Source organism: Beta vulgaris, chromosome 6, assembly GCF_026745355.1.
Source record: "Beta vulgaris subsp. vulgaris cultivar EL10 chromosome 6, EL10.2, whole genome shotgun sequence".
In the NCBI taxonomy this organism is placed as follows: Eukaryota; Viridiplantae; Streptophyta; class Magnoliopsida; order Caryophyllales; family Amaranthaceae; genus Beta; species Beta vulgaris.
Window position 1 is genome coordinate 21,158,116 of NC_079207.1, and position 10,765 is coordinate 21,168,880.

The window sequence follows — 10,765 nt, forward strand, 5'->3', positions numbered from 1 at the left end:
TCTTTAAGACCAGGGACCAGACCGGCAGCCACGGTTCCAGTCACGATCCAATCCATTTCTACACATCCCTAATTGTAGGGGCCAAAGGTAGTTGCAACGTACCCTATGATTCTATGGGTCAACTAAGGACGAGAGCAATCTGACAATTCCAACATATTCGAAACCAACAACCCTGAACACTATGTCAAAAGCATGGACATTATAAATCGAGAAGTGGATTAAGGGGGAACTCAACTTTTGAGAACTGCATGAAAAGATGTTACAGATAGAAAGAAAATAACGGACCATGTAAAGATGAGAGAGAATTTTCTATGTGATCTAAATCATGAATTGCTCTTTAATGTGCATGTCATGCACATCCCATATAAATTTTACAAGGAGAAAATTGGAAATTTGAACACAAAATCATGAACGTCAAGTAATGTTCTTCGAAAAGACTTTTCAGGCCATAATTTGCGGATTCAACGAAAAATGAAAGGTCGTACTATATCTATTAACAAAACTAACCATAAATGCCCCTGCAATTACCAAGCATGGTCACCATGAAGTGATATCTGCTTCTCTGGGTAATATGGAATGATGCCCTTGCACGAGAGTACTAAACATCTACAATGCTTCCTGCATCTTATAAAGATCGGTCAATAATATACCAGCAGCTAGCGCGTAGAGTTACAAATGTCAGTAAGAAAACCCGGAACTGATGAAACCAATGATACTCTACAGCTCCATATCTGGAACTCCCATCAGCGGGAAGCTAGGATCATTTGATCCGATCAATGGAATATACTCGGATCCTCTCACGTGTACACTGAAGCAAGCTACAAAAAGAAAAGCTCCATGTCAAAAACAAAGGAAAATATATGAAGAGAAATGTTTACCCATCAAACAGGACAGCCCTCTTCTCTATTTTTTTTATCTCCCAAAATACTAAAGCATGTCATGAAAACATATTTCAAATGACTTAGTTCTCACTATTCCAACTATGTATTTAGGTATTAGCAAAAGAAAATCCTTAGCTGTCTCATTTTTTGCAATTCGGACAGTCACTTTTGGGATACAGAATGCGAGTCCAAGGTTTCTATAGACACTTCATAAGCAACTCAAATCTTGATGATCCAAATAAGAACAAATTGTATTTGCATATGACAAAGTGTTTCAAATTTAGGAAGAATCCTATAGCTAGTAATGAGGTCGAGCAAAATTGAGTGGTTTTCAGATGGATTCATGGGTCATGCTGCATTTCAAATTATTGAGAAAAATTCAACTAAATCTAAAATTTTAGTTTGACTAAAGCCCAAGGCTAAATACATAGGTTTGATAAACGTTCTCTATCTAGAAAATTACATCGTATGACCCCCTCATATAAGTGTCGAATAATACTCGTTCAACGAGGAATAGGAAACAAAAATATCAAAGAAACTAAGATAAAATTCTTATACTTGACCTGTAAGCAAGCTAATAAAATGCCTACTAACATATATAAAACCTGCACTGTTAATTTTATTAACGACTTGAATCAGCCATTAAGTAAAAGAATTTGGGACTATTTAAGGTCCAAGATTAAGCAATCACACTTATTACATAACCCGACATGTAACACGCCCTACTTAAAAGTAAGGCAAAAAACATATTGGTTCCTATAAAAAGAAACTAAGTCATCAATGATCTAGCTGGCCATAATTAAGGAAAGAGAGAGGGGAAAGGACACTAACTCATCCATTTAAGTTTTCTTGTCAATATAATTCCTAAACTCATTCTAAAATTGACACCTTCAAAAGCTAAAACGATTGAATCACCATCATGTAACTAAAATATATACTAGCACACTGCAAAGAACTTACCATTTTCTATTTTCATCACACTTTGAAGCATCGTTTCCATTTTTGTTTTCATATCATGACTGTCATCCATAGCTGGAACAACAAGGGTCAGCTCTCTGTGCACATCACGTACAAACCTGCATATCTTGTCAGCAAAGTCAAGTTCACCGTCTGATATGCGGCTAATAGCCAGTCTCATCAGCTCTCCGGTCAAATCTGCAAGCTACAGATAGAGTTGCTTCAGTTCCCAGGGTAACACGAACCCCCACCCACACCACAAAATAGAAAAGGAAAAAATATAGAAGACTCTAAACATAACAATATATGGTATTGAAAAATAGCAGAAAGAATCAATATAGTCACATATGCAGTAACCTACAAAAATCCAGAATTGTATCATATGTTATACCCCCAAAAGGTAGTCAAGTATATTAATCTGCAGAGGCTCAATAGACGGATCACTTAATTGTAAGAAAGTCGCATTCATTTCATCAAGATTCAGAAGAGTTCCAGCTCGGCAGAATTTGCAGAATGTTGCAGCCTCAACATATTCTTGTACCTGCAAACAACAGCCATTAATAGACCATGATACACACAAGTTCTACTGTAAAAGAGTGACGGAAAAGGTGCAACCGACCCCAGGTGAGTATGCACGCCTCAGCTTCCAAAAGTCAGTCCCGTTCAATTCTTTCACAAGTCGAGAGACATGTTGGTCCCTCACAGCTTGTAGATCCTTCTCTGCTTTCTCTAATACTTCATCTTTGTTATGTTTGCCAATTCTGTTGAAAAAAGATTTATTAACCAACCATTGCAAGATCTAACGCATAGATGACACCACAGCAGAAACAGATAGACCCAGCAAGGCAGTAAAGTAAAACAAAGTAAAATAAGAGTCCCCTAAAAAAAGCCAGAGCATAGCTCAACAAGTATCTATAGCACAGAATTATTATTGCCACCTTTGTACAATCATAAGCAGAGAGATTATTCACAATTAAAAGGGATTACAGCAAGCACCTAAAAAGACCATAACCGCATTCAAACATCATGTTCTTATAGGAAATTATTCACCTGTGCACCTGGAAAATCACTTTTTTACTGTTCATAGTGATATCACGGCTTGCTTTGACCACTTTTTCTCTCTTCTCATTCTACAAAACAATATAACAAGTAAAAGAGTCATGAGAATAACAGTTATCCTAATCCATATGACATTCATGAGTAACTCTATGCATATGAAAAACATTCTCAAATGAGAATCTTCTTTCCCCATTCATAGCTCCATATATCTAATCTAGAATCCCTATATGTCGTTCCAATGAATACATTCATAGAACAATACCAGCTTCGGACAACGATAAGTTAATTATTAAGAAAAATTGACAAGAGGGGGCTGAACTATGGTCGGTTTTCTTTTATAGATTTCAACCATGGATTATCCATTAACAAGCCTATCTTTAGAGTGACCTATTTTTACATGGGCCTTGTTTACCAGTAACTAGCTCCAAAGGTGAATTTTTCTCTACGGCTATCCATTGTTATATTTGTTTTTCCTCTGAAAAGTTTTTTTTGTACATAGCAATGAAATCTCAATCTCAGAGGCCTCAACCTCCTCCTCTCCCCCCCCCCCCCCTCCTATCCTCTTAAATCAGGGTTAGGGTTATGGAAAATCCCTAAACCTTCTCATCGCCATTAATGGCAGCAGATCATATCACAGGTCCCTGGTATTACTCTTACAGAAACTTGTCCTAAAACATGGCGTTAGAAATTGGTCTCCGGTGATGATATTAACTTTTGCCAGAAGTTGAACACCGTCCGTTTTCTCCTGAAGAGATGACATCATCGTTAAGGCGTACGCTGAGCATGGGAACAAGTGAGCCACCATCTTGAGGCTTCTCACCAGTCGCACCGACAACGCGATAAAAAACAACTGGCATAGTGAGAGGAAGTTTTCATCGATTTTTGCAGGAGAAGAGATTTACCAGCCAGAAAATTTATTTCAATTGAGGAATGAATTCCAGAATATCACCCCCGTTAATATTAAAAATTCACATGTGATTGAGATTTACATTTGTGTTAAAAAATTTTTGGGTTAGAGGATTTGTTGCTCACTATTCGTGAACCGCAATCATAATCTTTATATATTTTCAATAAATAAAGTACTAGTACTATAGTCTTTAGCTGAATATAATGATGCGGAAAGTGTTTGTGATCATAAGCAATTGAACAAGGGCAAATTGATCGAAGGAAAAGCGAGAGAATTTCAAGAAGTTTAAGAAAGAACAATTTGTTTTCTTGCAAATGCTGTAATAATGGGAATTTCTGTGTTGTTTCCTTTCTTGTAAACACTTTGTTGCTGCAAACCCATGAATCTCCAATCTTGTAAATAACAGAAGTAAAAGGGGAAGGAGGGAGGTTGAAGAAGCAAAAAAATTGAAATAGATAAGGAAATATAAAGAGATGGGGTCAAATTTTTTCCTCATGTGACTTCACAGAAATAACGTGACATGAGCAACTTGCTGCAATACACAAAAAATAGGTCACTCTAAAGTTGGGCTTGTCAATGGAGAATCCATAGTAAAGAAAACCGGCTATAGTTCAGCCCCCTCTTGTCAAATTTTTTTAGTAGTTAACATGCGCACACAGCAAAATGGAAAAAAAGAGGGGGCACAAACTACGAGAATCCTATTTACTAAAACAGTGAGATAACAGGAACATCGGAAGATTGAGAACATGGTAAAGTTTCTACCTGCCTTGCAACTTGATTTCTAGCAAGATTGCATCACAAGTGTCCAGCAAATTTCAGTAAAACCAAAACTAATCACTGGCTTCAAATCCTTCCCTCTACAGCCGAAGAAAGTAATGATCATACCAAACCATTTGCATAGCATTTTGGTTTTCTTTCTTTCCATGGGGAGGGGAGCACACTACAAAAGTTTATGTGCAATATAATACTCAACCACTCATCTCTCTAAATTTCTTTCCAAAAGTATATAAAGTGAGATAGCAATCAACTAGAAGCAAAGGTGTTCACAGCTACTAGTCAAATTTCCAAAACATGCAAAAGTACATATGAGTACAAGTGTACAACCAACCTTGTCTCTCCTCCACCCCCACCCCCATTATATTGTCCTATAATAATGCTTAATGATCCTTCACCTTATAGTCAAGTACGTTTACAACTAAGTCTAGTAAATATTTTAAGCTTTAGAAATAGGCACATTTAATCTTGCGCTAGAGTCATATTTCAAAATTCCGAAATAATTTTTGTCAATCTAAAAAACCTGTTCAATGTTTAATGATTATATTCCGAACTAGCTCATATATAATGAGGCCACAAATGGAGTCCAAACAGCTGAAAACCCTCCTTGATTAGTTTAACATTCAGTGGTGTTCCCATGTTATGCTTAACATTGAAGGCTTACAAGCCTAGCATAATGCTTCAGGCGATATGTTAAAATTTAAGCTAGTGTCTTTCACAAGTCCCATGGTTTAATCCGTGCACCCTACTCAGACAAGCTTTCTAAAGCATACTATAAACTTGAAACGAATAGGAAACAAAGGAAATACAATATGTTTGATGAAACTGCAAGGTGACACCTTTGCACCTTTGGCCTATATATCCATCCATTGTCCTCAAAAAATTCCGGACCAATCACATTTTAAAGTAGACTCGAAAAAGTATCCAACTGTACATTGTACGTTCAAGATTACCACATAACAAGCATGAAGCATTACCGGCGATGAAGTGGCAGCAATGGTAGAAAGAGCCTCTGACCAAATGATCTCCTAAAAGTTCATCATAAAAGTGCTCAATGAGCTCTTTAAACTTCTTTTGGCACCATTCACAACAAATAACATTGGGCACATGCAAAGAATAGTTAGTTGTTGTGGCCACCATAAAGAAAGGAGAGAGAAAAACATCATTTGGCATATGCACCAGAGTAAACAATAGAAACTCCAGCTATCTCAATTCTCAACTGACTTTGCCATCAAGCATGTATGTCTTCTTACTTTTCATGGTAGATTTCATCAACAATTGACATATCTAGGGTTGTTTATACCTTAAGTTTATCATTTTCATGGAATTCTTGATGACCAACTCCTACTCGGATCTCCTCATCTCCCTCCCCTCTTTGATTTCTCGTTAGTATGGGTACTCATGTCCTATCTAACTATTTTCTGTACCGGGATCCTTGCTGGGTCATACCAGCAAACATACATTGGCAGATACACCATACCCCGTAAACATAACCTTAAAAATACATGTCATGCACTCCCCCAAATACAACATAACCACCCCTTCACTCCTACCAATTCACTTGACCTTGATCACCCTCATAGAATGTGTTCTTTTCACATTATATTTGTTGAACTTATAAATTATCTCAACTTAATTGAATATATTGAAACTTATCTAACTTAATGGACCCAATTCAAGCTCATTTCCAAGTTATCTCTATTATATAAGGCAATATATTGGGGACACCAAAAAATAAAGAAAGGAAAAAAAAAATGTGGGGATAACTAACTGGTTCATCTAAACAAAAACAAAAAGTGAAAAAATACCACATTTAAACTGAACATCAGTTTTTTGAAAAAAAAATGCAATGGACAAGTATTCCTATTTTAACTTTTTAAACTTCTTATTTCAGATTTAGATGCAATTACAAAATTAATTTAATTTTTTATATGCTATCGCAAGCATTGCATGCATATAAGGCTAGTTTGAATATATTGAAACTTATTGAACTTCTTTGAGCTAAAATGAACTTAATAGACCTTAGCTTATTTTTTTGAAGTGAAGAAAACGCACCCTTAACGGATATTGATGTTAGGCACTCTTTTTAGAAGCCTCAAAGGACCCTTTCTCTCCTCCTTTTTACGTGCAATATATCGATATAACTTGTTGAACTCCAAAACCCAACCACTTGTCTTTGTCCTTCTCCAATATGCTACACATTACTTCTATGTTTTGATTTCCATCTATGTGCATCTTACATTCATCTTTTGGAGCCTATGCCAAGAGCCATCAAAATTAAACCACAACCCTCTACTACTTACTTTTCTTCAGTTAATTCTGTCTATATGGCTTTCAAACAAGTGGGAGAGACCTCTCTAAACTAATAAACATTGTCACATGTAAGAGTCGTGTAAAAATATTAAGAGCAATAATGCTATTAATTAGTTGAGTCAAACTGAAGCCATTTCTTTAAAGATACTGGTGTTCTCTTCATAATAAATTGACTTAAGTGCAGAAAAGTTACACTGCAGATAAAAAGAAGTTCGCAGAGGTTTAGATACAATAAGTTCAAAAAATATATATTCAACTAAGTGTAAGCCTAACATTATAAAGACAAAGTTAAGGAATTCAAGAGAGTAAGGCAACCATTAACTAGCTTACTTTTGAACCATAATCATAATCATGTGTTTCACACGACAAGGAACTATCAACTAATGACCACCAAGATAACTGATCCATGTGTGAGCCTTGAAGGAGTCCTCACTTGGTTTCATTCTCTCCAGAAGTATGTTTGTTTTGCTAGAATATTTAATGGGGAAAGAAATAATATGATCTCTCTACTTTATCAGAAAGATAGAAAGAAGAGAAGCAAACGAATATAAACATAGTTCATCGTATCAAGTTCAGAGAATCACAGTCACAGAGCTAACCTAAAATCAAGAATATTGAAGCAAAAGCAAAGACCTTCAAACATTAACACCAAGATAATTAATGATAGGTTTAGTAAATCAATTAAGAATAAGAAAGCAAAATAAATGAAATTAGTTAAATTTGGATTATTAAATATAAACTCTCAAACCGTTGATACTCGATATCACATTCCCTCCCTTCTCTCTTCCCCGCTCCCCCTTGCACCCCTCTCTCAACTTGTGTAAAGATGACAATTAATTGCACAGATGGCCACTATTGGAAAGTACTTCAACCAAACTTTTATCTTTAAGTCAAATGATGAAAAATACTAAAGGAGATCTTGGACATTCGAGATTTCCAATCTGACCAAAAAAGTAATTCTTCTGCTCTCCTAATTCTCTCAAATCATTCTTAAAAATCTAGGCTGCCTTTACAATTTTACATCCAAAATGCTCCAACAAATGCTTATACCCCCCCCCCCCTTCTTCCAAAAAGAAGGATGCTAGGACTTGGTGAAATGTGTCCTTCAAATATGACCTTTTTGCATTAAACATAGCTTCACCTAATTCTAACTACATGCTACCTAAACTCCTCAAATCATTACCAAGCATCTACAGCTCCTCCATCAAGTCCTACTACGCGTCATAATACAATTACAATCTGCCACAGTGATATATTTAGCAATTAATCTATGAAGAAGTGAACTATCACACATATGATCACTAACAAAAAAAAACTCCATTGCTCCAGAACCCTACTTTCATCTTTCAAGTGAAATCACCTCCAAAAGATGAGTGGAGGATGAGATATTGTACACCAAATATGATCCTTGTACATCAGACGTTCTTGGTTTGACCAAATTCCAACTACGGCATCATTCTCAAGCATCTATAACTGCCTAACGACGTACTAAGAAACTCCAAAAACAAGCCTATTACCCTCCCCAGTTAATAACTGTAGCCACACCCATAAGCTCTCTATCCATACGACAACACTCAATCCAGACACATCAACAATACATTACACTACCACCAAAATACATGCAGTATTCCCCTGACTCCATCTCAGACCTTTCCCATCATAATTCCCCATCTCATTTTCTGCCGATACCGGTAGACAGTAGAACCTCCATTACGAATAAGAGAGCAACAGCAATTTTTCCCATCCCACTACTACATTTCTCACACAATTAACCACCCTGATAATGTTTTACAAATTTTCAGACTTTCTAGTTGCCAATCAGTAAAGAATAAAGCATACCCTTTATCAAAAACTCACAAATACACCTAAAACCTTCAAAAAAGAATTAACACCCAACTCACATTTCAACACTAAGAATCCAATTTGAACAGAACATTAAAGAAAAAGGGAAGGAAAACTTACAAGATTATTGAGATACTCAGCGTACTTGGTGAAAGCGTCAGTCAAAGAAGCGTCAGTTGTCATCATCCTAGGCTTCTTTGCGACGCTTTCCCACCTCGCCCCTGCTACTGTTACAACGAGTTTTCAGAGACAAAAGAGGGTTTACGGTTTTTAACACAAAGAAAATGAGAAAAAATTGGAGGAAGAAGAAGAGAGAGAGAAAGAGACTTACAGTGAGTGATGCGAGAGGGGTTAGGTTTAGTGGCCATAAGAGAGAGACAGTGTTTCTGGAGTGTCGCAACAGCGTACAACATGTGTCCTTTCAAGGCTTCAACGGCATTCTTCGTTACCGTGCACCTCCTCTCGTCTTTCGAACTACTATAACCTCGTTTTGGTGCAAATTATTGTAGGTGCTATCGAGACTTCGAGAGCAAGTAGAATTATGTGCGATCGATATTATAGACTAATTTTTTTGTAATAAAATAGGTACTTCCTTTTTATTAAATTAAATATAACATTTTCTTCGATATGGACTTTTAGGCAAAATTTCTCAAGGTAAAATTAGTGTAAAAGTTTAGCATGTTGGTATATTAATAAGGAGAGAGAAAGTGGGGCCAAGTTGTAAATAGAAGGGGAAAACTGGCGGAAAAATTAGAGGGGGAGGGGGGCTGTGGGCACCGCATGTGGGAGCAAATTTTGGCCCAAAATTTTTTGCTCCAAAATTTCAGAATTTTAGAGTCAAAAACAGATTGTTCATTCCATAAAAGAACCCAAAAAATATTCACCCCAACATTGCATTACAATTTTCCTTTCTCTCTCCTCTTCTTCTCCTACCTTAACTGTTCTATTGTTCTCAAAAAAAACCACCAGCTACACACGACACACACAGCACCATAGTTTAATTAGTTTTAGAGATTACTTTGTACAGTAAAAAAATAAAAGAAATCAATTTGCATCATAGGGGGTGGAGGACTTGATGATCCAGGTTTCTTCTCAATTGAGCAGCTACTGTGGGAAGATTTTGAGCTACAAGAAGCAATAGAAGATGAGGAGGATGAAATTGCAGAAGAAGAAACACACATTAATGCAATTATTACACGACACAAATCATGTCTAACACTAGCACAAAGGAGACAAATTGTGGATTGTCTACTACTAAATGAGAATAAGGGAGTAATGAAATGGGGATTTCAAAGCAAACTTGCTAAGGAACAAGGTGTACATAAAAGCACTATAAATCGAATCTACAAAGATGTTATGAAACAAAGAAGTGAAGGTCATGCAATAGATGTTATGCACGAGAGATATGGTAGATGTGGTAGGAAACCTAAGCACTATATTGATGAGTTTTTACAATCTGTCTCACTGCATCTTAGAACAACAATTAGGAGCTTTGCAGGAACACTCAAAATACCACACTCTATTGTTGCAAGGTTGTTGAAAAAAGAAAAATTGAGGTCAAACACATCAAATACACATCCAAGAGTGACAGAGGCACACAAATTGACAAGAATCACTAGTGGAAAAATGAAGAAGGGCTGCGCTGAAAAAGGCCTGTAGGGCTGCGCTTTTTGACAGCAGCCCTTTCGGTAGCAGCCCTTCACTTTTTAAGTGGCTGCGCTAGAAAAGCGCATCCCTTAAGCTAGAAGCGCTGCGCTAGTTAGGAAAAAGCGCAGCCCTTCTAGCTTAGAAGGGCTGCGCTAGTTAGGAAAAAGCGCAGCCCTTCTGAGATAGAAGGGCTGCGCTTTTTCCTAACTAGCGCAGCCCTTCCTACCAAAAAAAAAATAAAAAAAAAAAATTGACATTTTTTTACTCATAATCTCACATTTTTTGAAATTAAACAGAAGAGAAGAGAAACGAAACGAAAATACTAAACCCAAAACAAAAAAAAGAATGAAACGAAAATGAAAAAAGGAACAAAAACAATATACAA

At 36.5% G+C, this 10,765-nt stretch overlaps 1 protein-coding gene across 4 annotated transcripts; it reads right to left on the minus strand.

The window, feature by feature from the left end:
* Positions 1-305: 305 nt before the first annotated feature.
* On the minus strand, positions 306-9,257 carry LOC104896132 (uncharacterized). 4 transcript variants are annotated; one of them, XM_048647639.2, is made up of 8 exons: positions 9,065-9,257; positions 8,854-8,957; positions 5,556-5,606; positions 2,889-2,968; positions 2,458-2,599; positions 2,230-2,379; positions 1,842-2,043; positions 306-818 (listed from the first exon to the last, which is right to left on the minus strand). In XM_048647639.2, the coding sequence occupies exons 1-8, from the start codon at positions 9,144-9,146 to the stop codon at positions 718-720; spliced, it is 912 nt and encodes a 303-aa protein (XP_048503596.1). In that variant the 5' UTR covers positions 9,147-9,257; the 3' UTR covers positions 306-717. The 4 variants fall into 4 exon arrangements, with proteins under 4 accessions (XP_048503596.1, XP_048503595.1, XP_048503597.1 ...); XM_048647638.2 differs by having other exon boundaries at positions 8,854-8,960; XM_048647640.2 differs by lacking the exon at positions 5,556-5,606 and having other exon boundaries at positions 9,065-9,255.
* Between the last annotated feature and the right edge of the window lie 1,508 nt (positions 9,258-10,765).